Below are 27,941 nucleotides of genomic sequence, written 5' to 3'. Positions count from 1 at the left end.
CGCCTGGAACACAAGCTCCAGCGACAGAAAAGAGCTTCCAGCAACTCCCTGTTCCAGAGTTTACAGCTTGCGAAGAAAGTCGACATTGTAGCGGATCTCTGGCGCATGCCCAGCCCCTCGAGGCGGTGGGGCAGCCTGTGCTCGCTGCGGAGAAGAAACCCCTCCTGACCCCATCAGTTTTCAGCTTTCCTTCCGTCTCTCAGAAGCGAACCTAGGACTCTAGTAATGAATGGTGGCAGCCGGACCCACAGGGAAGCCGTGGCACCTCCGAGAACCCGAAGTGCTGCGCTTCCGCGTATCCCAGCAACTTCCCTGTCCCCCGGGAAGTCGCTGGCCAGTCGCCCAGCCGCCCAGCCCCGTGTCGGGCGCTGGAGACTCCAGCCTGAAGACCGCGGGTTGGGGCACTCCGCTCGCCCCACGCGCAACTGCTTTTTCACTGTCAAGCGATGCCGCTGGCGTTGATAATGCCGCCAGTTACCCCTGCCTCCAGAAGAGAAAGACAAACACACTGACAATAGCCACCAACACCACCAAATCTGCGGTTCCAGAGCCCTCGGTACCGTTTGCCCACGAAGGGGCGTGGCCCCGGGACCCAGGCGTGGGAGCCAGAACTGTTTGCTGCTCACAGAAGCGCAGATTGTCGCCAAGGTCCGGGCCGGGTCGGGTCAAGTCGGCGCGGGGCGGGGCGGACAGGGGAGTGCTTTTAAGAGGCCAGGCCTGGGGACGACTGAATGACCCGCGCCGATGGAGACCGCCATGGACTACGCGGGAGCCCTCATCAGGCGAGTGCAGCCCGCGCCCTCCTGGACCCGGGGAACTCCGTTTGTCTCCACTTCCTCTGCTCCCCTGGTCCTCCTGCGTCCAGACTCGCTCTCACCCCATGCGTTCTCTTGAACCCCGAGCTCCTCCTCTCTTGCACACCCCATCCGTCCCCTGCCTTCGCTGAGTCGGCTGTGGTCCCCCTACAAGTCCGAACCGCCAGGACTGCTCCCACCCTCACCAGCCAGTGCCCACCGGCTCAGCAGCCCCGAGGTCCCTCCCACAGATGGCCATTTGTGCCCGGTGGGTCACTCCCGAGGTGCGTGGGAGTCCGCGAAACGTGACAGCGGTGAACGCGCGCTGTGGGGGAGGCTGCGCATCTCTTGCAACTCCTAGGGACCACGGCTACAAGCCTTAGCAATGTGTCCATGCTGAGGGGACAGGGCTCCTCTGGGTCCTGGGTCTGAGAACAGAGTTGGGGTTCAAGGGGAGAGTCCCAGCTTAGGTTCTTGAGGTGAATGCGGACTTTGCCTACTCAGGGGAGGCTGGGCTCTCCAAGTTTGTGAGAGCAGTTTTGGCTCCTAGCCAACTCCACATTTAGGCCTTGCTCAAGCCATTGGCATCACTCCCCTTCGGTTTATCTACATATGCTGATAGAACATTCTAGTTCTTGATAATATCCTAGACATTTTGAGGCAGAGGGTTGTGTGTCTGTGTATATCTACGTAAGAAGAGACAGACCCAGAGAAACACTGAGACAGAGATGTGGAGACAGAGACAGGGAATGAGAGACAGAGATAGAGAATAACACACAGAGAGAAAGAGTTAGAAACATATAGACAGAGAAAGAAAAAACTGACAGACATACAGGGTTTCCCTTCAAGGCCCAGCCTAGCTTAGAACTAGCTATATAGGCCAGGCTGGTCTCGAACTCATAATCCTCCTGCCTCTGGTTCTCTAGTTCTGATGACTGGCTGGCTTTCAGAGTCAAGACCAGCTCCATGGCAGCGACTCTACAGAACAGTGAGACCTTGATTCTCTAAAGATGGTAAAAGTACGGCCAAAGGATGAAGAAGCCCAAGTGCATAAAAATAGGGGCGCCACAGTGACAGACCTCACTGTGGAGAGAAATATGGATGAGGAAGAGTAGGGTCGCCAAACATGGGTGCTCCAGCAGCGTGTGAGACAGGGTCATTTCACGAGGTTAGAAAAGTGGCTACCAAAATGAAAAGGCTGATTGATCCTCTGGGATCGTACCTGCTTCCTCATGAAACAAATTAAAGCCTTAACTTTAGGGCTTGGGGGATTTGTCAATGCTCCCAAATAACACTGCATTCCAGCTATCAGTGGCAGAGGATGTGTGGGAGGAACATTGGTGTTTAAATGTCGTGGGACAGCTTCACAAACTGAGAGCAGCCCTTTGCCAGGTTTCTCAATTCCACCTGCAGCCCCACCTCCTCACCCCAACCTTCCCCTGTGGCTCCCCAGTTTCCTCCACTCCCGTCTGTGCTTGTTCTGGGAAGCCTTGCTTTTCCCCATCCACTTTGTCCTGCCGCTCACACTGGTCCAGGGGCTTCTCTTTGCTGCCTTCACCACTAGACATGCCATCTGCCCTCACCCACACTTTTAAACTCCAGGACAAGGGCAGTGGACCTGTGGTTTTCTTCAAAGGCCGAGGTTTAGGGATGTTGGTATTAACTAAGCAGTTGCCAGTTGGCCTCAGAGTGGGAGGCATGAAGGCTGAGCTTACCCTTGGGTCTAACTACACAGCAGTTCATTGAAGTCCAAAATATTTCTGAGTGACGCCTCCATGGTGTCGTGAGGTGGAGGTGGCTCTGAAAATCAAAACACTGTAGAATATATGATCTATGGTGCCGTCCATTCCATCCTGGCGGGTCCCTGGAGCTCATGCCTTTTTGTTAGTGACAAGCTTGCTTCGGTTCTCAAAATAATCTACCTACTTCCAGACCAGCCTGCTCTGATCCTTTGGCATCACTCGATTCCAGCCCAAACTGGAAGAAAATAACCTATAATACTTGCTGAAGGGAAAAGGGTCTTCCACCCCTTTTTCCCCCGCTTCCTTGAAATCCCACCCAGGCTAAAGAGTCACAGGCAAAGCCCACTGCTTGTTCTTTGTGGTCCTTCTGTATTTCTGCTTCATTTCAGTGAGTTTAAGCAGCCCAGTCCAGTACACCGTAGCTGTCATTCATTAGCTAATAACTGGATTCTCCCAGGGAGGTAACTTTATCAATAGACACCTTATGAAGAAGATAGATACTAGTTCTGAGGGTGTGACTCAGGAGTAGTGTGCTCGACTGGCTTGGAGGAAGCCCTGAGCAGAGATGGGAGAGAGGAGAAATAGCTCCGGGGTCACGGAAGAGGGGCAGTGTTTGCCGCACACGCCCCAAGATCTGGGTTCCGATCCCAGTACCCTGATATAAAGTCGGACATGATCACAGGCACCCAGGACCCCAGCCCTGTAGGAAACAGAGACAGGAGGATGGCTTGGGCTCACTGGCCAAAGCTCCAGCCTCACCAAAGACCTTGTCTCAAAGGAATCAAGCAGAGAGACTGATAAAGCAGGACACCCAGTGTCCCCCTTCAGGCTCTGAGTATGTTGCAGGCGTGTGTACACAGACCGTGTACACAAAGTACAAGTTCTTCTCTATCAACTTTTTTTTTTTTTTGGTTTTTCGAGACAGGGTTTCTCTGTGGTTTTGGAGCCTGTCCTGGAACTAGCTCTTGTAGACCAGGCTGGTCTCGAACTCACAGAGATCCGCCTGCCTCTGCCTCCCGAGTGCTGGGATTAAAGGCGTGCGCCACCACCGCCCGGCCCTCTATCAACTTTTAAATTTTATTTGTGTGTATCTGTGTGCACTTTAAGTGTGTGGAATGCCTGGAGAGGACAAGGTGTTTGGGATCCCCTGGAGCTGGAGTGACAAATAGTGTGAGTCACCTGATGTGGGTGCTGGGACTCAAACTCCAGGTCCTTCTCAAGAGCAGTATGTCCTCTCAACTGTCATCTCTCCGGCCACTGATGGCACATGCTTAAACAGTTTGTGGACGACTTGTGAACACTGGTGAGAAGGAAGGAGCCTGGAGTCTTCCAGCAAAACGCCGATATTTGTAGGTTTTTATTATCACAGACATTCTGCTTTGGCCAAACTCTGAAGTTGATATTTACCCTAAAGGGCAACATGAGCATTTGTAATGATTTATGTCATGATTTAGATCTTCTGTGTCTGGATGCTACTCGGTGGTGCCGCGAGTGCCTAGCAAGTCTGAGAGAATTAGGATACTTTCCTTTTATTTTTTTTTGCGCTTTTAGCATTTTTTATTGATATGTATGGAGCTCTACATTTTTCTCTGCTCCCCTCCCTGCCTCTTCCCTCTTCCCTTCAACCCTCCCCCAAGGTCTCCATGCTCCCAATTTACTCAGAAGATCTTGTCTTTTTATACTTCCCATGTAGATTAGATCTATGTGAGTCTCTCTTAGTGTCCTCATTGTTGTCTAAGTTCTCTGGGATTGTGATTTGTAGGCTGGTTTTCTTTGCTTTATGTTTAAAAACCACCTATGAGTGAGTACATGTGGTAATTGTCTTTCTGGGTCTGGGTTACCTCCCTCAAAATAACGTTTTCTAGCTCCGTCCATTTTCCTGCAAAATTCAAGCTGTTACTATTTGTTTCTGCTGTGTAGTACTCCATTGTGTAAATGTACCACTTTTCCTTATCCATTCTTTGGTCGAGGAGCATTTAGGTTGTTTCCGGGTTCTGGCTATGACAAACAAAGCTGCTATGAACATAGTTGAGCACATGTCCTTGTGGCACGATTGAGCATCCTTTGGATATATACCTAAAAGTGGTATTACTGGGTCTTGAGGAAGGTTGTTTCCTAATTTTCTGAGAAATCGCCACACTGACACCCAAAGGGATTGTACCAGCTTGCATTCCCACCAGCAATACAGGAGTGTTCCCTTTTCCCCACAACCTCTCCAACATAAGTTGTCATCAGTGTTTTTGATCTTGGCCATTTTTGCAGGTGTAAGATGGAATCTCAGAGTTGTTTTGATTTGCATTTCTCTGATGACCAAGGATGTTGAACATTTCCTTAAGTGTCTTTCAGCCATTTTAGATTCCTCTGTTACAAGTTCTCTGTTTATGTCTGTACTCCATTTTTGTATTGGATTATGTTTTTTTTTGGTGTCCAGTTTCTTGAGTTCTTTGTATATTTTGGAGATCAGACCTCTGTCTGATGTGGGGTTAGTGAAGCTCTTTTCCCATTCTGTAGGCTGTCATTTTGTTGACCGTGTCCTTTGCTTTACAGAAGCTTTTCAGTTTTAGGAGGTCCCATTTATTAATTGTTTCTCTCACTGTCTGTCCTGCTGGGATTATATTTAGGAAGTGGTTCCCTGTGCCAATGCATTCAAGTATACTTCCCACTTTCCTTCTATAAAGTTCAGTGTGGCTGGCTTTATGTTGAAGTCTTTGATCCATTTGGACTTGAGCTTTGTGCATGGTGATAGATCTAGGTCTATTTTCATCCTTCTACATGTTGATATCCAGTTATGCCAGCACCACTTGTTAAATATGCTTTCTTTTTTCCATTTGATATTTTTTGCTTCCTTGTCAAAGATCAGGTGTTCGAAGATGTGTGGATTGATATCCGGGACTTCTATTGGGTTCCATTGGTCCTCCTATCTGTTCTTTTTTTTTTTTTTTTAAAGATTTATTTATTTATTATTCTGTCTCCATGTATGCCCACATGCCAGAAGAGGGCGCCAGATCTCATTACAGATGGTTGTGAGCCACCACGTGGTTGCTGGGAATCCAACTCAGGACCTCTGGAAGAGCAGTCAGTGCTCTTAATCACTGAGCCATCTCTCCAGCCCCCCTTCTATCTGTTCTTATGCCAATACCAGGCTGTTTTCAGTACTGTAGCTCTGTAGTAGAGTTTGAAATCAGGGATCGTGATGCCTCCAGAAGTTCTTTTATTGTTCAGGACTGTTTTGGCTATCCTGGTTTTTTTTTTTTTTTTTTTTTTTGCTTTTCCATATGAAGTTAAGTACTGTTCTTTCAAGGTCTTTGAAGAATTTTTCTGGGATTTTGATGGGCATTGCGTTGATTCTGTGATACTTTCCCTTTTATAAGGAACTTGATTTGTACAGCGGCTCTTCCAGTTCAGAATCTAGACTAGCATCTGCTGCAAGCAAACCTCCCAGGTTTCTGTTTCTGGCACCAAACCTCCTTTTAGAATAATGTTGCAAACTGTTCAAGGGCCCTTTATACCAAGCATTCTGCTAGGTCACTAAGAATAGACGCGGGTCAGACAGCCTGTGTTCAGACTTGTGCTCAGGCATGTTCCAACTGTGTGTGCTGCCTACAAGGAGCCATGTCAGGGGCTTGGCGATGGGAGCCTGCTTTGCTGACACTTGCCATTGGGCCCTGCTACCTTTGGATGCTGCCCCACTTGTTAAGTCTGATGGGCACTTCCTAATCATCGCCTCCTCTCTCTCCTTGCCAGTGTTTGAGCTCACCATTACCTACCCTAATGTCCTCAGGTATTCTTGCCCCTGAGGTGTTGTCTGAGGAAGTTCCGCTCTTTACTTCCCTCATTTTCTGAGTAACTGAAACACACAGCAGCTATGGCTGATCCCTGAGTAGCTTCCATCTGATAACACCACAGTACAGCTGGCCTCCACACCCATGGCATCTGCCCCAAGGATTCAACCAACTGCAGGAGATAAAATAGGTGATCAATTGATTGATTGATGGATTGATTTTGTTTGGAGAGGGGATTGGTTGGTTGCTTTTCTTGATACTAAGTCTAGATTTCCCTATGTAGCCCAGGCTGGCCTCTAACTTGTGATCTGCCTGTGTCTGCCTCTTCAGATACTGAGGATGCAGGCATTTTGGACCACAGGCAGATGTGTACCACCTGAAAGTGCAGCTGTACAGCACCTGAGGGTGCAGATGCGTGCCATCTGAGGGTGCAGGTGTGTGTCACCCAAAGGTGCAAGTGTGTGCCACCCAAAGGTGCAGGTGTGTAGCACCTGAAGGTGCAGGTGTGTGCCACCCAAAGGTGCAGGTGCGTACCACCTGAGGGTGCAGGTATGTGCCACCCAAAGGTGCAGCTGTGTAGCACCTGAAGGTGCAGGTGTGCACCACCCAAAGGTGCAGGTGTGTGGCACCTGAGGTTGCAGGTGTACACCACTATTTCCGGCTTGTGAAAATAGCTGTATTTTTCAGTTGCACCTGTGCAGACTCTGTGTTTTCCTTCCCCACTCTGTTATAGAGTAAAGCAGCTCTTTACAGTGTATTTGGTATATGTGTAGGTTCTACAAAGGCTACATCTTATACAAGGGGCTTAAGCATCAGTGGATTTGGGGATACTGGGGCTCCTGGAACCCATCCCCTGAGGATACAGAGAGACAGCTGTATTTCTCTCTAGGACCTAGTTCCGGGGCCTTTCCTCCACCACTTTCAGGATGAACATCAGCCTGTGGGAGGCATACAAAGAAAACTTTTTTTTAAAAGATTTATTTATTTATTATGTACAGTGTTCTGTCTGCATGTCTGCCTTCAGGGCAGAAGAGGGCACCAGATCTCATTATGGATGGTTGTGAGCCACCATGTGGTTGCTGGGAATTGAACTCAGGACCTCTGGAAGAGCAGCCAGTGCTCTTAACCTCTGAGCCATCTCTCCAGCCACAAAGAAAACTTTTTATAGACTTTAGGGGGTTCCATGTGGTATGTGGGGCAGGTGGTAAAGAACTTACCAACGGGACAAAGGACAGAGGGAATTGTAATATACTACAAAGAAGCAGCAGGAGCTGTCCCAGGTGCCTGAGAGGGACTAAAAGTCTTTCATAGATATGGAGAAGTTACTTAGTCATCTTGTGGGCCCTTTATATGGGGTCCGAATCTGGAGGACATTTCATTATCTTGTAAAGTAATAACTCTTAGAACGTGCATTTTCTTTCCCCTTGGGACTGGCCTTATTCAGGTACATTGGGTCACGGGAATCAGACTCCTCTGTAAAACATGTAGGTCACTAAGATGAGGTCCCAAGTAGTCATGGCCTTGATGTGAAACTGTGAGGATTTTGATCTTGGTTTTGGTCTTTTTTCTCTGGTGTAGAGATGTATGTAAGTGGGGAGGGTTGGTCAATTGGAGAAAAGCCCACGTGGCCTGGCTACCTATGGCTTCTTGCTTTGGGTCACACATTTCTGTAAGTTCCCTCAGGGAAGAACGCAAAGCTCCCCTGTTACCTGCTCTTCTGGGAGAGTCGATGTTTGACAGTTTTCGAGAATATTCAATGAAGTCTGATTTCTACTGTTGTTTTGAGTTCCACTAAACACCTACTTCCTTAAAAAGCCCAATTTCCTTATTGTTTTTCCTTCAACGAGTTACTTCCTTTCCTATTTCATAGAATTGTCTGAACCCATTTTCCAAGGAATCGGGGAGCAATTGTTTCCTCAGTTGACAGGGTGCAAAGCCGAATTCTGAGGTTTCTCGGTGGTCTTGATGTTTTACTTTTGAAGAGCCATAGAGGAAGGAAGACCAGGGCCTTATTGCTCTGCTAACTAAGCCACACCCTGAACTCTTCAGCCAGCCTGTCTTAATTTTGACAAGTCAGAATATTGGCGGTGGGTGGAAAGAGAATCCCACTTTCAGCAATGTGCCATTGGCAGATGTAAAGTCTATCTGTCCTAAGGGACATAGTGGGCAGGAGTGAAGCCCTGTTCATTGATGCCTTCCCTGTTCATTGACACCTTGCCCTGTTCAGTTAGCAACTTGGCCTAACTGATCATCTAGTTGGAGCAGTCAGTACTCATACTAAGTGGGTTTAGGGAGCAGAAAACAAAAGTTCATTTAATCCTTTCATGTCTTACAGTCTTGATGAGAGAGAGAGAGAGAAAGAGAGAGAGAGAGAGAGAGAGAGAGAGAGAGATGGTTGAAACAGGGTCTCTCTTTGGGACCCAGGGCTCACAGTTTAGACTAGACTAGGTCACAGTAAGTCCTAAGGATCTACAAGGTTTGTTTTTGTTGCGCCAACTGAGACTGTTATTTTACAGTTCAACACATTAAGGCACTGACACTTGACAAAAATGGTAAGATTTGATTTTCATGGTGTGCATGTGCGTGCGTGCGTGTGTGTGTGTGTGTGTGTGTGTGTGTACAGCCCATGAGTCTTATCTTCAGCAATGAGCCAGATCTTGGTTAGGAAACAGTCGGCCGAAAACAAAAGCTCTACTGTCCTTTGGTAGCCAAGAAGGCTTCCTTGAGGGCGGAGAGGCAGCGAGGGAGGCAATGGTTGCCAGCTCTTATCTTGTCAGATGGAAAAGACAATGGGGACTTTTAAACTCCTCGCCAGGTCAGGTCACTTTGGGAGATGTGTGTCTTTCCCCCCCCCCCCCATGAGGAGACCTGGGGCCCCAGGAACTAGGTCAAAGATGCACCTTTTGCTGCGAGTGGCTAGGCCAGGCTTTTGGAAACACAGCCCTGTTCTTTCGTGTCTCTAACTTCGCCCTGTCATGCTTTGACTCAGCAAATAAATGGCATGCGGTGGAGGTGGGAGGCAAACTCTCAGGCAGACCCTGGGCTGTGAGCAGCTTCCAGAGGCCTCATGGGTAATAACGAGGGCCTCTTAGCCAGGAGTAGGAGATAGGCTCGTCTCCACAGGGAGGTTCAGAGTCTCCTGTGGGAGGGAGGGATAGAGTCTGGCGGGGTCAACTCCAAGGTCAGAAAGCTGTGGATAGAACGTCACGTGTGATGGCACAGGCCTGCAATTGTAGCACACCGGAGACTCAAACGGGAGGTTCAGGAGTTCCTGTCAGCCTAAAGTACACAGTGAGACCCTGTTTCAAACGCCCTTTCCCCCAAAAATGTGGGTGTATATCTAAAACTCCAACCTGGCACTGCTTAACGGCCTTCTCCGCGGCTGCTGTCCCAGCGTCACTGGCTGACTCATGACTGTGACTTACAGGTGTCTTCAGCCTTTCTTCCTCGCGAGAACGCGACCAGCTGGTTACATTTTCACAGCACGCGTAGGTTGAGAACAAAGCTAGGCCTCTGACTGGGAAGCATGGCTGGAGTTCATCCCCAAGCTCTGCCTTCCAGGTCACCAGGTGTGACAGTGCTGTCTGAATTCTGCCATAGTGTCAGCCGTGTGTGGACATCTTGTTCTCTCGGTTGTGTAACAGAAACTTGGTGCAACTCCTCCGAATCGAGGCAGAAGTTCAGGAGCCATACACCAGGGCCACTGCTGTGCTGGGCCCAGCTAGGTCTCTGGCAGGTTCCAAGGTCATTCCAATGTGAGGCCCAGGTCAGGGACCCCTTGGTCTTTCTCATTCCCCTCAGCGCAACCCCTCGGGAAACAAATCGTTCAGCTGCTTTGTACCCCTGAAAGGGGAAGGATTTGGGCCTGTGCACGCAAATCTCCTGAGCTTGGGGCTGCAGGGAGAGCTCCGTGGTCAAGAACACTTGCTGCTCCTACAAAAGACCCGAGTTTGGTTCTCAGCACCCACATCGGGAGGCTCACAACCGTTGGTAATTTCAGCTCCAGGGCATTTGAGCCTGGGGCCTCTGTGAGCATCGACACGCACATACTCGTACCTACATGCCAACACCCAGTCCTGTACCTGTCACGGGTGGGGTTCCACTCGGGTCTGAAAGAAGACTCTGAGAATGGATTTAGCCTTTTGCAGCTGCAACGGGACTCAGCCTTAAGGACTGAAGCGCTTTCCCTTCGCCCAGGGCACTTTTATTTTTTCCATATTTACACTTTAGCCAGTTGATTTCCATATGCACAAAACAACCTGAAGGAAGCTTCCAAAAATACAATGTCAAGTCCAAATCCTCGACTCATGAGGTAGCACAGTTTTCAGGGTTTCCCCAACCAAGTTTGTTGTTTGTTTGGGTTTTTTAAAATTTATTTATTTTATGTGTGTTGTTATATATATATCTGTGTGATGGTGTCGGATTTCCCTGAAACTGTAGTTACAGACAGTTGTGAGCTGCCATGTAGGTGCTGGGAATTGAATCAGGGTTCTCTAGAAGAGCAATCAGTGCTCTTAACCACAGACCCATCTATCTCTCCAGTCCCGCCCAACCAAGTTTTGCAAAGCCTTTGTATCCTTGGGAAACTCTCAGACAAGATTCATGTAGGGCAACAAGAGAAACAAAAGGTATCTGCTAAACAAAAGATGGGTTAGGGCTAGGGGCTAGTGTTCCAAGGCTAGGTTAGGTGTAACCCAGCTAGAATGCTCCCACGTACACTTTATTAAAAATAATAAAATGGGCAGTGGTAATGCACGCCTTTAATCCCAGCACTTGGGAAGCAGAGACAGGAGGATCACTTTGAGTTTGAGGCCAGCCTGGTCTACAGAGAGAGTTCCAAAACAGACTCCAAAGCTACAGAGAAACCCTGTCTCGAAAACAGCAATAATTAATTAATTAATTAAAAATAATAAAAATAGGCTGGACAGCATGGTACATGACTCTAATCCCAGGACTCAGGAGTCCGAGGCAGGGAGAGTGAGTTTAAGGCCAGTCTGGTATACAAAGCAAGTTCCAAGACAGCCAGGACTACATAAAGGGACCCTGTCTCAAAAATAGATAGATAGATAGATAGATAGATAGATAGATGATAGATAGATAGATGGGGCTGGAGAGATGGTTCAGTGGTTAAGACCGCTCTTCCAGAGGATTCAATTCCAGCTCCAGTTCCAGGGGTTCTGACTCCCTCACACAGACATACATGCAGGCAAAACACCAATGCACAATAAAATAAAAATAAATTATTAACACAAGAATAGAAAAGTAATTTGAAAAAATCAGTCAGGGTTTTAAAGAAACCCTGTCTCGAAAATGAACAAAATTATTAGTAATAATAATAATAATAAACAACTCTTTTTTTAAATATTTATTTATTTATTATGCATACAATATTCTGTCTCTGTGTATGTCTGCTGGCCAGAAGAGGGCACCAGACCTCATTACAGATGGTTGTGAGCCACCATGTGGTTGCCGGGAATTGAACTCAGGATCTCTGGAAGAGCAGGCAATGCTCTTAACCACTGAGCCATCTCTCCAGCCCCCTAAACAACTCTTTTTAAACTGCTGTGCTTGCAGTCTGGCTGCTCTGGCATGTTGCTTGCTTGTGACCTGAAGTTCAACCACCCAATATGAAATGTTGGCTCTGACCAGATACCCATCCCATCCCATCGCTTACCTTTGTCACCTCGGATGATGTGGAGAAACCACGTTGGGCCTCAGTCTTCCCACATGAGAAATGGGTGCGGCGGCAATAGTTGGTGTGTTTGAAGAATTCCTGTGGCAGGTGCCCAGGGGCAAGCGGTAAGAAGTCCTGGTGACGCTGCTTGTGTGTACTTCAGACCAGACTGTTGCTGACAACCTAGGTCTGATTCCAGAGTGCCAACCTGTTGATGGAGCCACAGGAGGGAGAGAGGGAGGGGGAGGAAAGAGAATGAGAAGCTGTAAGTAGCTGGTGTTGGCAGCCAGGCCTCCCTCTTCTGAATTTCCTAAGACTTGTCAACCCAGACAGCTACATGATGTAACCCAACAGGGGCCTTTTGCTTTGTTTTATTTAAAAGCTTTGTTTATTTTAATTTTATGTGCATGTATGTTTTATCTACACACACACACACACACACACACACACACGGACTTGGAGGCTAACCAAGGCTACGTGAGACCCTGAATCAAAACAACAAAAATAGAAACAATCCCATTCAACTTTGAAATTTGAGTTAAATAAAAATTAAGTCCAAATAAAATAAAATTTCCTAAATAACTACTACAAGAGTAATCATCGTCGTTCATTCTCGCGAACCCGCCAGACTACTTTTCTGTAGTTTCCCATTAACAAACGTTGACTAATGAAGGACTGGGCTGTTTTCCTCAGAAAATGTTGTTTTGATGTTGCTGTAATTCCCTCCCTGGTCCATGCTCGTGTGATTTGAGGAGACATTGTTTAAGACATCACTAGTAAAGATCTGTCTCAGCTAGAGCCTATGACTTAGTCTTGGCTTAGAAAAGAGGATATTCGGGGCTGGAGAAATGGCTCAGCGGTTAAGAGCACTGACTGCTCTTCCAGAGGGCCGGGGTTCAATTTCCAGCACCCACATGGCAGCTCACAACTGTCTGAAAATCCAGTTCCAGGGGATCTGATGCCTTCACACCAATGCACATAAAGATAAATAAATCATAAAAAAAATTAAAAGGAAAAGAAAAGAGGATATTCAATACTATTTGTCTTTTCTGCATGTACACGTGAAAGAATACTTCTGCAGATGTGGTGTCTCACGTGCTGTGTGCGTGCTGTTTTACATGTGCTGACCCGGTTTAGTGGAAGGTGTATAACCCCACATTTTCCAAAAAATTAAAACTACATCCAAGGTTTCATGGGATTCAAGACAGAGTTTTCCCTTTCTGCTCTTCCGAGACGTTTATGGTGGCGGTTCTGTTTATACTGATGCCAGAACCTTGGCTGAGGTGCTAGGAGTCAGTTCAATGGCAGGGTCCTTGCCTAGCAACCCCTACACTAAAAACAAAATAAAGTCCTGAAATGACTGCTACCTTGACCAGTATTTGACTTTTAAGTTAATTTCTGGGCCAGCCTTATACAAACATGTGCACATTTGTTCTTCTGTATTTACCAACTCTCTGAATTGGTTTAGCTACTTTGTAATCACAAGGCATCCTTTTCTTGGATTTTAGTTCTAAAACCTTCCTGTCAGTCTGCTGAGATGGTTCAGCCAGTGAAGGCTCTTGATCCACAAGCCTGCAACCTGTGTTTGATCCCCAAACCCACATAAACATGAGAGGTGAGGATGACCTCCATGACGTTGCCCTCTGACCTCCACTCATACGCTGTGGCATGTATACCCACACATTCACACATACATGCAGATACACAGAAACTAATTAAAAAAAAAAACAGTATAGATCCGGGGGTTAAGAGCACGTTTTGCTCTTGCAGTGGATACAGGTTCTATTCCCAGCACCCACATAGCGGTTCACAACTCTGGTTCTAGGGAATCCAATGCCCTCTTCTAAACCTGTGTATACCATGGGTACCAGGCACACATGTGGTGTACACATCCACATGCAGGCAAAATATTCACGGACATAAAATAAATAAATCTAAAATGCTTGAATCAGGGCTGGAGACATGGCTCAGTGGTTAAGAGCATTGCTTGTCGTTCCAAAGGTCCTGAGTTCAATTCCCAGCAACCACATGGTGGCTTACAACCATCTGTAATGAGGTCTGGTGCCCTCTTCTGGCCTGCAGGCATATACACAGACAGAACAATGTATACATAATAGATAAATATTTAAAAACATAAAAAATAAAATGCTTGAATCAGTATTTGCGGAATACAATTTGGAGAAGGACTGAAGATTAACTCCAGGACAGCCCTGGATGTGCTAAGACGATGCATTACTTGCTTGCTCCTTGGAGGTATGGATGTGTGTGTGACATTTAATAATTCCTAGGCAGTGTTTTTCTTTCTTTTAGATGCAAATATTAAACTGCATGATTTGTGTGTGCCTTAAACCTTTCCTTTTCCTTTTCTTTCTTTCTTTTTCTTTTTTTTTTTTGGTTTTTCGAGATTGGGTTTCTCTGTAGCTTTGGAGCCTGTCCTGGAACTCACTCTTTAGACCAGGCTGGCCTCAAACTAACAGAGATCTGCCTGCCTCTGCCTCCTGAGTGCTGGGATTAAAGGTGTGTGCCAACACTGCCTAGCCTTAAACCTTTCCTTAAAAACCCTCCTCTAAAGGATGGTTCTCCTCTGTGCCTCCTCCACAGGCCCCTGACATTCATGGGACTGCAGACTAAGAAGGCCCTGCTGACACCCCTCATGCATCCAGCTCGTCCTTTTCGGGTCTCAAACCATGACCGAAGCAGCCGGCGTGGGGTGATGGCCAGCAGCCTACAGGAGCTTATTAGCAAGGTACTGTGACCACAGCCTCAGGTCCTCAGCTAGCTCAGGGTCCAGGTCCTGGGCACTAAGACAGTGTCAAGGCACTGGAGTCAAGCAAGACAGCATGGCTTCTGGGTAGTTGTGGCACAGGCCTTTGATCCCAGCACTTGAGAGAAAGGAGCAGGCAGACTTCAGAGTTGGAGGCCAATCTGGTCTACAGAGTAAGTTCTAGGACAGCCACGACTACATGGAGAGAGAGATTGTCTCAAAAAGAAGGAGGAGGAGGAGGAGGAGGAGGAGGAGGAGGAGGAGCAGGAGGAGGAGGAGGAAGAGGAGCAGGAAGAGGAGGAGGAGGAGGAGGAGGAAGAAGAGGAGGAGGAGGAGGAGGAGGAGGAGGAGGAGGAGGAGAAGAAGAAGAAGAAGAAGAAGAAGAAGAAGAGAAAGAAGGAAAAGAGGAAGGAAGAGAGAAGAGAGAGAGAGAATGAACTCATCAATCCCTCTCTAGGTTTCAGGGCTTGAGGGGAGCTGTAACAGGTGGATGAAGGATGGATCTCAAAGTTGCCACCATGTCTCTGCATCATGGAAGACTGTGGGCCCGAGGTGTGTGCCTTGACAGCATGCAGCCCCTGGGAATGTTACTTTCCTGCTTTAACAAGGGAAACTAGAGAGACCTGGGAAGGAATCTGACTAGGATAGCTGGTCCTCAAGCTAAAACAGTGCTCTCCCATACAGAAGCGTCATAGGCTCTCAGCACCTGACTCAGAGGTGCCACAGAAATGAGAAGTGAGCATCCAGCCCAGCAAGGGGTAGGTGATCAGCTGTGCTGTGCAAGACTGCATGCTTAAAGTACAAGTCATCCAGGACCATCTGCTTAGTCATTCTTCTGCATAAAAGGCAACCATAGACACTGTATGTATGGGCCAGGCGGTGGTGGCGCACACCTTTAATTGCAGCGCTTGGGAGGCAGAGGCAGGCGGATCTCTGTGAATTCTAGGCCAGCCTGGTCTACAGAGCAAGTTCCAGGACAGGAACTAAGCTACAGAGAAACCCTGACTCGAAAAACCATAAAAGAAAGAAAGAAACAAACAGAAAGAAATTGTATATACGCAACAGATCACTTATCTCATTCCTTAGGAAGAGAAAGGTCCATTTAAAATCTTAATTTGTTTTTCTGAGCCATACATACCAGTCAGTGTTTCTTTACCTCCATAGCTTTATCCCAGCCAGCCAGCCCTCCTGAAACCTTAACATAAACGTCACTGGTGATCCCATATGAATAGCTCCCTTCATCCTGTGCTTCTGCTTCCTTGCAAACTTAGACTCTGGATGTCCTGCTCATCACGACTGGCCTGGTCACGCTGGTGCTGGAGGAGGATGGTACCGTGGTGGACACAGAGGAGTTCTTTCAGACCTTAAGGGACAACACACATTTCATGATCTTGGAAAAGGGACAGAAATGGACGCCGGTAAGTATTTATTGCCTTGCTATGCAGACAACAGCGAGGTAGGGGTTCTGCCTACGAGGCGCTGTCTACACGTGTTGTCTGAGCCGCATCCTAATTGTGTACTTTATGTACTTACTTCCTAGCTACAGCAGAACCCTCAAGAGCATTCTTCAGTGTTTCTAGAAATTCATTGTCTCTAAATTTAGTCTGTATGATTAAAAAAATAATAATTTTGAAGCATAAGCTTTGGCCAATAACCTGGCTGGGGCAGGTCAGCAGATCTGATCTGGTAACTGTTGACTGCCTTAATCCTTAAGAAGCTGGCAAGCGGGCATGGCCAAGTTGTGTGTGTGTGTGTGTGTGTGTGTGTGTGTGTGTGTGTGTATGTGTGTGTGTGCTTGCGCGCGCATCCACGTGCACCAATCAGCCTTCTGTCACTGTTATAAAATACTTGAGACAATTAACTTAGAAAAAAAGGTTTATTTTGTCTAATATTTGGGAGGGTCCAGTCCCTGGCCAGTTCTGCCTCCTCATTGAGGCAGCCCGTCCTTGAGGCAGCCCGTCCTTGAGTGCTGCTGAGTGCTGCGAGCAAAGAGGAAATGGGAGTCTCGTGATCTCCTTTTTCCATCACTCAGATCTAGAATCAGCTTTCCTCTCCTCCTACAAACTAATATTTAAAACAACACAGTTGAAGCCAGGTGGTGGTGGCGCACACCTTTAATCCCAGCACTCAGGGGTGGGGGGGGGGCAGAGGCAGGCAGATCTCTGTGAGTTTGAGGCCAGCCTGGTCTACAAAGCTAGTTTCAGGACAGCCAGGGCTGTTACACAGAGGAACCCTGTCTTGAAAAGCCAAATAAATAAATAAAACCAGAGTTGAAACACAGTGTGTGACCTAGGAACATGGATCCTGGCCTGTGCACACGTCCCTGGAACATGCTAGCACCTATAGAGCAGATGTATATCAGACCTTACATGTCAGTCTTATGAGTATTGGCAACAAGCCACATGTCTATTGCAGTAGGGTAGAGATGCACATCCGGCCATCACTGCACGTCCATTTCAGTTCACATAGGTTGATATGCACTTCATATTTACTGAATAAAATGTTCTTGACCTTGAGGACACATGAAGTGCAGCTACAGGCACTGTCTGAGTAAGTCCCATGACTCAGAGCATTAGGCAAGCCACCTTCAACCATTTTCATCTCAGGATTTATGAAAACTAAGGAAGACTCCTAGGACCTTTTGTATCTTCAGTTACCATGGGATACATCAAAGACAGTTAACAAATACCTGTCAGTCAAAGTTTCTTAGCTGGGGATGTTTTCCAATTAGGACCCATGGGGTAACATCTGAAGACAGTTTAGGATGATAAACTGGGGGAGAGGACACAAATGTGCCGTCTAGTATGGAAATTGCAACGCACAACCTTTGAAACAAAGAATTACTCAACTCCAAATGTCATTTGTGCCAAGGTTGAGAAACTATAAGCCATACATACAGATGTTTCCAATATACAAAATTTAAATTGAGAAATTAAAAGATATGTATCAATTAGTAATAACTCCGTAAAGGTTAGTTTGAACTACATATTTTAATAAGAAAATATTTTAAATGAGTAGGTAGTGGCAGTACACACCTTTAATCCCAGCACTCAGGAAATAGAGGCAGGCAGATCTCTGTGAGTTCAAGGCCAGTCTTGTCTACCTACAGAGCAAGTTTCAGGACAGCCAGGGCTACACAGAGAAACCCTGTCTCGAAAAACCCAAGGGGAAAAAAAAGAGAAAAATCTTTTTCTTTTTTCTTCTTTTATTTTCGAGACAGGGTTTCTCCGTAGCTTTTGGTTCCTGTCCTGGAACTAGCTCTTCTAGACCAGGCTGGCCTCGAACTCACAGAGATCCACTTGCCTCTGCCTCCCAAGTGCTGGGATTAAAGGCGTGTGCCGCCACCTCCCGGCAAAAATCTTTCTTTAAAATAAATGATCACTCTCCAAAACAAGAGCAAGGAATTATATTTTTTATTTTTTTGCAAATCTCTTTAGTGTCTAGAAGACACTTGCAGTCTCAGATATGGGCCTGGAGAGATGGCTTAGCAATGAAGAGAATTTGCTGCTCTTGCAGGGGACCCATATTCAGTCCTTAGCACCCAAGTGGCAGGCCACAGTCATCTGTAACTCCAGTTCCAAGGAACCAGATGTCTCTTCTTATCTCTGAGTAAGAACATATACATACACGCAGGTGCACTCTCTCTCTCTCTCTCTCACACACACACACACACAAACACACATGAGCCATAAATATCTCAGGTATACTTTTGTATTCAATCTGCTAGACTCTATTGTTTGGTGTGTCTATGATGGAACTCTGGCCTGGCTGCAGATGTGAAGATGCAGGAGAGGAAAGGAGGCAGTGTTAAGGATACTCTGCCTTGATCCTGCATCAAGATTCAGCAGTTGCCAATTCCCCAAAACTCAGCTGCAGTGGGGACTCCAGGTGGAGTTGGTCCCTGTGCTCCACTGAGAACATCAGTCGGCCTTACATTCTGGAAGGATCTTCCATCAGAGTGATCTCAAAACATCTTATTTTGGAGCAGAGGTGTAGCTTAGTGATGGATGTACTTCCCATGCCCTCTCCAGTCCCACAAGGAAAGCAGCATAAAAAGAAAAAGAGCAAAAGAAAATATTGATTCAATAAGCCACACATTTCTCTCAAGCATGCTGTAGAAAAACTAGGACTTAAGAAAACAGAGAAGGGGGACTGTAGAGATGGCTTAGCTGTTAAGAGCACTGGCTGCTCTTCCAAAGGACCTGGGTTCAATTCCCAGCCCCCACATGGCAACTCACAACTGTCTGTAACTCCAGTTCCAGGGGACCTGGCACCCTCACACAGACATATATCAAGGCAAAACACCAATGCACATTAAATAAAAATAAATTAGAAAGATACAAAAGAGAAGAGAGAGGGGCAATTGCCTTTAGTATTTATTGTGAAAGTAGTTTCAACCTGGGAGAGAACTTAAGCCTGTTCCTCCTTCTCCAGACCACACCATGAGAACATCTGCATTAAACCATTTCTAGATAACTCAGAATGATGCAAAATTAGCAATATAGTGTTCCCGGGAAAGGGCACCACCAAGGCGGCATCCTCCTGTGGAGGGGGTGGAATAACCAGAAGAGACTCCATGGGACCTCTGGAATAGATAATGCTTTATTTTGTCTTGTTATTTCATATATGTGTATACATGCACACAAGTATAATTTTTAAGATTATTTTAATTTATATGTATTGCCTGTATGTATATATGTGTTGATCCCACAGACACCAGGGAAAAGGTCACCAACCTAAATCAAATTAAAGCAAGTTCTATTTGTGTGCTCGGCTGCCTCCTCCTAAGTGGGGTTCAAGAGATCAGCACCGGTCATGGGGAAGATAAGGTTTTTACAGCTCAGGAACAGGGGGTTCCCAAATGGGAGAGTTGGCAGGCAAATAAGTGGGGTTACAGAAACATAGCATAAGCATAACAGGTCAGTCATAACAACCTCCTGAGACAAAGGCATGGTTGCTGTCTCCTGGGAAAGGTGGGGGAGAATCATTTGTTGTTAAGGTTACAGGTAGGAGCATAGCTTAATACTTGAAAAAAAAATCAGAGATTTGTAGTAGGAGGCCGCTTGTTTGTTTCCCGAGCGCCCGGCTGCCCAAACTCCCGAAATAACCACACAGAAATGTTATCCTTAAGATAGATAGTAAGGTAACCATTGCCTGTAGAATAGGCAAATCAGAAAAATCTTTGAAGACAGATTAATCTTAGACTCTTTCTTTTCTTCTTTTTTCTCCTCCTTCTTTCTTATTTTCTCCTAACTGTCCTGGAACTCTCTTTGTAGACCAGGCTGGCCTCAAACACACAGAGATCCACCTCCCTCTGCCTCCTGAGTGCTGGGATTAAAGGCGTGTGTCACCGATGCCCAGCTTCCAATTCTTTCTTCTGGGCTTTCTTTAACTGTTGTCAGTGCTGGGGACGAGCTAACCATGGCTTGCCACGATGGCCTCCCACAGGGTGGCTCCTCCACCCCCGTGCTTTCTGTTTGAGGAAGGTATGATCACCTGCACGGCTTCCATAGTGTCTGCATTTTTTCTCAGAACCTCACCTGGCCAGAGAGCCTTAGCAGATGTGTGTCTTGAGATGGAGAGAGTGTCCTGCATTACCCTGGAGTCCAGTGTCACTTCAGGGTTCTCATGGGGTGGGGAGCATGGGGAGGAGCGGGTGCTAACATGAGGAGCAAAGAAGAGGAGGACCACAGACTAAGGAAGGCAGGGGCCTTAGTCAGGAACCCCCACCCCAGAACCGGCAGAACATAAGCAGGTGACTTCTAAGCCGAGGTTCCGGCGACTTACAGCAGCAACAGGAAATTAACGCAAGTAGAAAAGCTGTTTGCTGTTGGTTTCTACAGATGAGACAAATGAGAGTTTAGAGGTGAATTTGGAGTGCCATGTTTAAGCTCTGCATGGTAAATGGGACCTAAGAAACGTAGTGCGGTACCAAGTCATAACAAGATATAATCGGTACAGATATCATGACTTCCATGTCCCAGGGCTGGCTGAGGGCTCGAGAATCTGAAACACTTCGTTTGTTTGGAGGTTGGTTTTTAGGTGGGGAGGGAGGGGTTAATACTGAGGATAGAACCCAGCCCCTCACAGACATGCACAGCTCACACTCTGCCGTTGAGCCCCGTAACAGACTCTAGAGACCTTGCCTGGCTTTAATTTCTCAGCCACTTTCCAGTAAGGTAGAAATGGTGGCTTCCCCGCAGAGCACAGACTGCCCCCTTACCTCAGGAAGGTTATCCCCAGGCCCATTTTGACTGAACCAAAATCTTCAACCAAGAAACAGCCACCAGATGTCTCCCTTGCTCAGTCTCAGGACACCAAAACCCCCATGAGAAGATGTTCTCTGCCACCCTGGAAGAAGACAGGTCATGCCCTTCCTTTCCTGCAGCTTATGGAAGCCTGGGTGCCCAGGTGTGAGGCCTCCTACCCTTAGCATGGTGAGGGCATCTTGGCTTAGCCCCAAGACTAAAGGCAGCCTGAAGGGAGAGAAAAGCCAGAAAGCAATGCGAGGAGTGAAGAAAAGCTGGGGAGGGTATAGATTTAAATCCTTCTATTCCTCAGTCGTGAATAGTTAGGTTTTTTTGAGGGGTCTCTTTGCATAGCCCCAGCTGTTCTGATACTTGCTATGTAGAGCAGTCTGGCCTCAAACTCACAGAAATCTGGCTGTCTCTAAAGTGTTGGGAATAAAGGCGTGTACCTCCATGTCCAACTCAGGGTTTTTAAAGGTTTCTTTCTCAAATAGCGGCTGGCTGGTGCAGGGGTGCCAGCCTCTTGTGCATTGTACACTGGGTGACAACTGGAATCCCGTGTCATTTGTGATCTGGGTAGCAGGAAGACAGGGACACTAGCAGTGGCTTCAGCGAGAAGGACTGGCACACTTTTAGGGGCATTTGTTTAAGTTTCAATGGATTTGATCATTTTCATTATGTAACACTCAGTTTTCAAGTACTCCCAGGCTGCAAAGCTCCTGAGGCATAGGGACGCTTGCGTCATGCTAACTTGACCTTGGATACAGTGGGACCGGTGTGTGTGTGGCAGAAACCACTTAGGAAAGCAGGTCATGAGCCAGGTTGGCACCCCACTCCCACCCCCTCCCCAGGACTGGCGATTGTACTCAAACCCAGAACCTTGCACACGCCAGGCAAGTTCTCCATTGCTGAGCCACATCCCCATTTGCATCTTTGCTCTTCCAGAGTCTACTGTAGAGCTGTCTACAAACCCGGGAGCTACTGTCCCTCCCAACCGGAAGGGTCACCTGGTGTCCCTGGTAGACAGTGTGGTTCATGTTCCCACAAAGTCATCCTTCCTCTTTGGCAGTTCCTGGAAAACAGGAGACAGTCAGAGAGAGGACTGTTCCACCCGTTCCCCGAGCCTGAGTTCCAGCATTTTCTTCATCAGACCTACTTATGAAATGAGATGGAAATAGAGCTTCCTGCTCCTCTCTGGTTTTGCGACAGTTCCAAGAGGCTGGCCATGTCCTCTCGTTCTCAAGGAGTAGCTTCAGGCCTCCAGGCAAACCAGCAAGTCTCAGCTCCCTAAGGCAGGACCCTGAGCTCCTCTGGACATCAGATACTGAGCCCTTAAAGCCAAAGCAAACTGGAAGTTGATGAGGGAAGAGTACATATGTAGGCATGGTTGTGTGTAACATGGTGGCCTGCTGTAAACGTGATTGGAAGAATTACAGCCGACATTTAGAAGACTCTGGCAATCACTCCTAAATTGTGTGGTTCAAGGGTCTTGGCCCGTGTGGCCCCTAAGTCTATTCCTTGCTTCTTCTTTGCTCTAGGGCAGCAAGTATGTCCCAGTCTACAAGCAACCGAGGAAGTCGGGAATAGCCAGAGTTACCTTCGACCTGTACAGGCTGAACCCCAAGGACTTCCTCGGCTGCCTCAACATCAAGGCCACCATGTACGAGATGTATTCGGTGTCCTACGACATCCGCTGCACGAGTGCCAAGGCCATGCTAAGGTAACAGCATCTGTCTCCAGGGGTCTCTGTGGGACTCTGGAAACACCCAGGTGCGGCACGGGTGGGTGGCTCCTCCCTGCTTTGTCTTCTGCCCAACAACAGGGTCTGGCTGGATCTGCCTTTGTCATCAAGTGTGCCCTGATGCATATAGTCTTCAGTTTAAATCTTAGACCGCAGGCTTGCATGCTTGCATCAGAGAGCGCAAAGTCCAGCTGGGGATATAGTTCAGTTGAGTGTTTGCTTGGCACGTTCGAGGTCCTAGGTTCGATACCTAGCAACACCCATGCACACTCGTATGCCCGCATGCCCTCCCTGGAGTCTGGCCTGGGTGCTTTACCCGGATCTTAGGAAAGCAAGGGTGAAAACTTCTGAGACCAGGAAAGGAATTAGAACTGGAAGGAACACCTTTTTTTGTAGACCAGGCTGGCCTCGAACTCACAGAGATCTGCCCGCCTCTGCCTCCCGAGTGCTGGGATTAAAGGCCTGAACCATCACTGGCCGGTGAAGGAACACCTTTTGTTTGATTTGGTCTGAGAGGCTACGACCCAGCAGTGTGCCTTCTCCATGAGGAGCAAGCTGGAACACCCCAGCTACCTACCCTCCACACGCCAGATCAGCAAAACCACAATTCCAGTGTTTTCTACAACTTTCCTCAGCTTGACGGGTCTTGCCACCTTGACCCAGGGGACTGGGACTGCAGCAGCAAGTTCAGCACAGCCACTTGGGCTGCCTGAATCCTCAGGTAGCAAGTACATGCTCTCAGGAGTAGCAGGGGCTCCGTGGGGCTCTTGAGTTCCGATATAGGCAGGCTCCTATCGAAGTGGATTGAGGACTGTGGACCCCAGTGGGTGTCCCTAGACCCGGGTATTATGGCAGCCTGCTAGGGAGCATTCAGACTTTGTGTGCCCTGAAAGTGGTATTCCATGGATGCCACGACTTGAAGATGATTGCAGCTTCCTAGGAGCTTAGTGTAAGGTGGCGTGGGGTGAGGCATTCCTACTCTTCCCACTCGGCCAGGCAGGAATCCCAATCCTGATGCGTTTCCATGCGTTTCCATCTTCTGTTGTAGGAGTTTGCTGCGGTTTGTGTCCTATGCTGCTCAGGTAGCAGGACAGTTCCTGGTCTGCGCAGGTACATACATGCTCCGCGTACTGGCCGATACAGATGAGCAGCGATCTCCCAAGTCTCCCAAGCCTAACGCCAAGGGATGGTTCATGTAAACAGGTCACAGTGCCAGAGGCCCAGGTGCATACCTTTCGTATAAATTTACCACCTTCGTTTAGAGGCTGTGGGATGCCAGGGGGAGGCAGGGGGCTTTGTGGTACACAGTGCAGGGGCTCAGCCGCAAGGTTCTTGCAGGGGGAAGGGACCACAGAGAGGCCTTTCAAGGGCCTTCAGCGGGCCTGACAGCAGAGTGTCTGGGAGCAGCGTGCATATGAACGGGACTGTTTGGATCCTTGCCAATTGTAATAAACCAATCACAAGAGTCCCTTTAACTCAGGCCATGCTTCCTCACATACTCGGTTTATCTCTCTGGAGGTGGTCACACTTTACACAGAACAAAAACCAGAGTCAAAGACGGAAAGACAGTTACCACTGCTGTTTAATCTTTTGTTTTAATTTTATTTTATTATTATTATTTTGTGTGTGTGTGTGTCTGTGTGTATGTTTTGCCTATTATATGTCTAGGTAACGTGTGTCAACAGTGCATGCAGTACCGGGAAAGGCCAGAAGAGGGCGTCAGATCTCTCCAGATGAGTTATAGGACAGTTGTGAGCCTCTGTGTGGGTGCTTAGGATGGAACCTGGGTCCTGGGCGGGTGTGTGGGCGGGGAGGGTGAGCGGTGGGGGGAGTGGGGGGGTTGGAACAACAGTCAGTGTTCTTAACCCCAAACCATTGCTCCAGCTCCATTGCTGTTTAGTCTTTATCAGTACTTGGTGCAAAACAAATGATCTGTCACACAAGCCAAGGTTTTATTTGGTTTAGTTTTTCCTTCAAAAGGATCTTATGTGTGTGTGTCTGTGTGTGTGAGTGCAGGCACTTGTGCACCATGGCACGCGTGTGGAGGCCAGAAGACAACCTGGGGGTCCGTCCTCATCTCCTACATTGTTTGGGAAGTCGCGCGAGCCAGGCTAGCACACACTTCTGGGGGTCTCTCATCTCCACCTCCATCTGACTGTGGGACTGCTGGGATTGCAGATCCATGGTCCATGGAAACCAGTGGTTTTCAGCCTTCCTAATGTCGTTCCTCATGTTGTGGTGGCCTCCAACCGTAAAATTATTTCGTTGCTACTTCATAACTGTACTTTTGCTACTGTTATGAATTGTAATCTAAATATCTGATATGCAGGGTACCTGCTATGTGATCCTCTGGTGGTTATGATTGCCCAGGTTGAGAACACTTTTTTTGTTTGTTTGTTTCCAAGACAGGATTTCTCTGTGAAACAGTCCTGCTCTTCTAAAACTCACTTTGTAGCCCAGGCTGGCCTCGAACTCATAGAGATCTGTCTGCCTCTGCCTCCTCAGTGCTGGGATTAAAGGCGTGCGCCACCACCACCAGGCCAGGTCTGCAAGTTTGTACAACAAACACTTCACCCACTGAGCCATCTTCCCCTGCCAAAGCTTTTCATGAGCCCCAAAGGCCCTAAAGCTCAAGGGTCTATGCAAGGGGCCTTGGGGTGGGGATGGGTAGGTTCAGCCTTGATTTTAGAAAGAAACAAAACAGTTGAAACTCGGGTTGGAAGCCAGTGCTGCTGCGGTGCCAAGAGAAGGCTTGTGGCCAGGAGCTGAGCTCTGCCTAGCACTGGCCAGAGCAAAGCCCTGTTGGCTCCGGGTTCTAGCTGACGCTCAGCTGGACATAGGCCCTCAAAGCACCTTGGGAGGTACCTGTTTGTCATCTGGTTCTTTCTTTGGAGGTAGCTCCATCATTGGGCCACACTGCTTAAAGGAAACCCAAGTGTCACCCTCGGCCCCTGTGTGGATGCTCTGACTGTGTCTTCCCTGACCCTGTCATCAAAGCAGACTTTCCCAGAGGAGATGAGATGCTGGTCCCTGAGTGAACAGTAACAGGCCCTGGGAGAAGCCTCTGCTCCTATTAGATAGATCCTGTTAAGTCGGCCCTTTCCCTGACTGTGACTTTGCTGAGGGAGACAGTGGCTCAGAGGCCTAGCTGCATTTGTAGTTGCCTGTTCCAGCGCTATGAACAGAAACAGCCTAGGGGTCTACACACACACACTCACACGCATGCACATGCACATGCATGCGCACACATAGTGCACACACACATACACACGCGCACATGCACACACACTCACACATACACACTCACATATACACACACATGCACGCACACATACACACACACTCACACACGCATACACACGCACATGCACACTTGCTCACCTGCTGCTTTTCCTAGTGAAGGGACAGGCAGGCACCACTGATGCTGTTTGGCTCTTTTAGGAACTTCTAGAAAGTGATAAGGCTGGAGGAGGGAGACTAGCAAGATCACACACACACACACACACATACATACACACACACACACACACGTCCTGTGAATTCCAACCCTATAAAAGGAGCAGGGTGCCCGCCTTCTGCAGCCCCTGTAGTGACAGCCCAGGAGGGATGGGGTGTGGCCTGAATGGGAGGCTCAGAACCCAGTGCTTCCCCTCCCCCCTCACAGCTTGCATCACTTCCCCAGGATCCCACCCTCCTCGGAAGCCACTGCCCGGCTTCCAAAAAAGGAATTTTCACTCCACATTGATCCCGTTGAGTCAGCCAGTTCTCTGGCTCTGCTATTCAGTCGCCAGCAAGGGGGGCTGTCCTTTTCCTCTCAGGATGCTGGCGGGGTGGGGGGCTGAGGGGGCTGCCAGGGGAGACGAGGGAAGGGACTGGGCTCTGTCACCACCCACCGCCTCCCTGTGAGAGGGGCTTGCAGCCAGAAGGACCACCTGGTGCTGGGAAAGCAAACAGGTAGCCGTCTGTCTGCCTTTGTCTCCAGTCCTCGCCTCCACCCCCGTTAGTCAGTGACCCTGGAGAGAGCAGCTCCTCCCAGAATTCTCCGGAGAGGCAGGAAGACCTGCTGAGAGGAAGCCACAGAGGTTGATATTGTGTCCTCAAAGGCTGCCGAGGGCTCCTTAAAGAGTCTTTGAAGCTAAGAGAGGGGGTAGTTAGCAGTCACCCTATACATGGAAGGGTCTCAGCCAGAGACAGCTCTGGGTCTCTGGTTCAGATTAGGCAGCATGTTTTCCAAGTGTGACATTCTCTCATTCTAATCTTAGTATTTCTACAATCTTGCCTCTCGGAGAGAAGCGGGGAGTGGGCTAGGTTGGCTCCAGCAGGAGTGGACTATTTATTTACTATTCAAGCTGTTTGGAGTTGCTAATACTCAAGCCATTGCTGAGCCCACTCCTATGGTGTCCCTATTGAGGCTTGTGCGTCCCGGGTGGATAGGGCTAACCCCAAGAATACTATTTATTTGTGTCTAGAATAACAGTTCAGAAAAAAAGAAAAGTTCTCATAAACTCAAGAGTTCGTGGCCCTGGCGCTGCTATGGTTTCCCCCCCCCCGCCAGATTTTTATATTTTATTTTATGCATGTGAATGTTTCATCTGCATGTACGTCTGCACCACGTGCATGCTTGGTGCCCATAGTGGTCAGCAGAAGCATACATCACCTGGAACTGTAGTTACAGATGGTTCGGAGCCACCGTGTGGGTGCTGGGAACTGAACCCAGGTCCTCTGTCAGAACGAGTGCTCTTAAGTCAGCCCTAAATCTCCTGAGCACCCCCTTGATGTTTCTTAGTGGGCCTCTTTTTTTTTTTCCGGTTACACTAAAATGAATTTCTGTGCCCACTGTGACTGTTCCCAATAAACCCAAAGGCACACTAATGCCTCCAACTTGTGGTCAGTAAGCCTGATCCAGAACTTTCTGCCACCTGGGTCAGCGTGTCATCCGAACTCTGAGAACACAGAATGAAGTATTCTAGAAGTGATTACCTCGTGGCCATGGACGGGCTCCGGTGTAAATCCCCCTCCTGGGAACAGATGTGCTAGCCCACGCCTCTCTGTAGAATTAGGAGTCAGTTTAGGAGGAGCAGAAATTCCACCCCTGGAAAACTCACTCTGCACAAAGTTTACCTTATTTTCATCATCGTCATCGTCACCAAGACAGAGTCTAGCCTGGGACTCGCTCTGTAGCCCAGGCTGGCCTCA

At 48.1% G+C, this 27,941-nt stretch overlaps 1 protein-coding gene across 4 annotated transcripts; it reads left to right on the top strand.

Annotated features, from left to right (window-relative positions):
• Nucleotides 1-325: 325 nt before the first annotated feature.
• On the top strand, nt 326-27,718 carry Cidea (cell death inducing DFFA like effector a). Of its 4 annotated transcripts, none has more exons than XM_041639302.1 (6): nt 326-782; nt 14,594-14,738; nt 16,028-16,174; nt 22,543-22,724; nt 23,794-23,969; nt 27,641-27,718. In XM_041639302.1, the coding sequence occupies exons 1-5, from the start codon at nt 745-747 to the stop codon at nt 23,942-23,944; spliced, it is 663 nt and encodes a 220-aa protein (XP_041495236.1). In that variant the 5' UTR covers nt 326-744; the 3' UTR covers nt 23,945-23,969; nt 27,641-27,718. The 4 variants fall into 4 exon arrangements, with proteins under 4 accessions (XP_041495236.1, XP_041495238.1, XP_041495235.1 ...); XM_041639304.1 differs by lacking the exon at nt 27,641-27,718 and adding an exon at nt 24,414-24,509; XM_041639301.1 differs by lacking the exon at nt 27,641-27,718 and having other exon boundaries at nt 332-782; nt 23,794-24,208.
• The last annotated feature ends 223 nt before the right edge of the window (nt 27,719-27,941 follow it).

This window comes from Microtus oregoni, unplaced genomic scaffold, assembly GCF_018167655.1.
Source record: "Microtus oregoni isolate MIOR12 unplaced genomic scaffold, Mior012 000057F_ref0000458, whole genome shotgun sequence".
NCBI classification, from domain to species: Eukaryota; Metazoa; Chordata; class Mammalia; order Rodentia; family Cricetidae; genus Microtus; species Microtus oregoni.
Note: the sequence above shows the minus strand (reverse complement) of the source record. Positions and strands in the feature narration are given on the sequence as shown.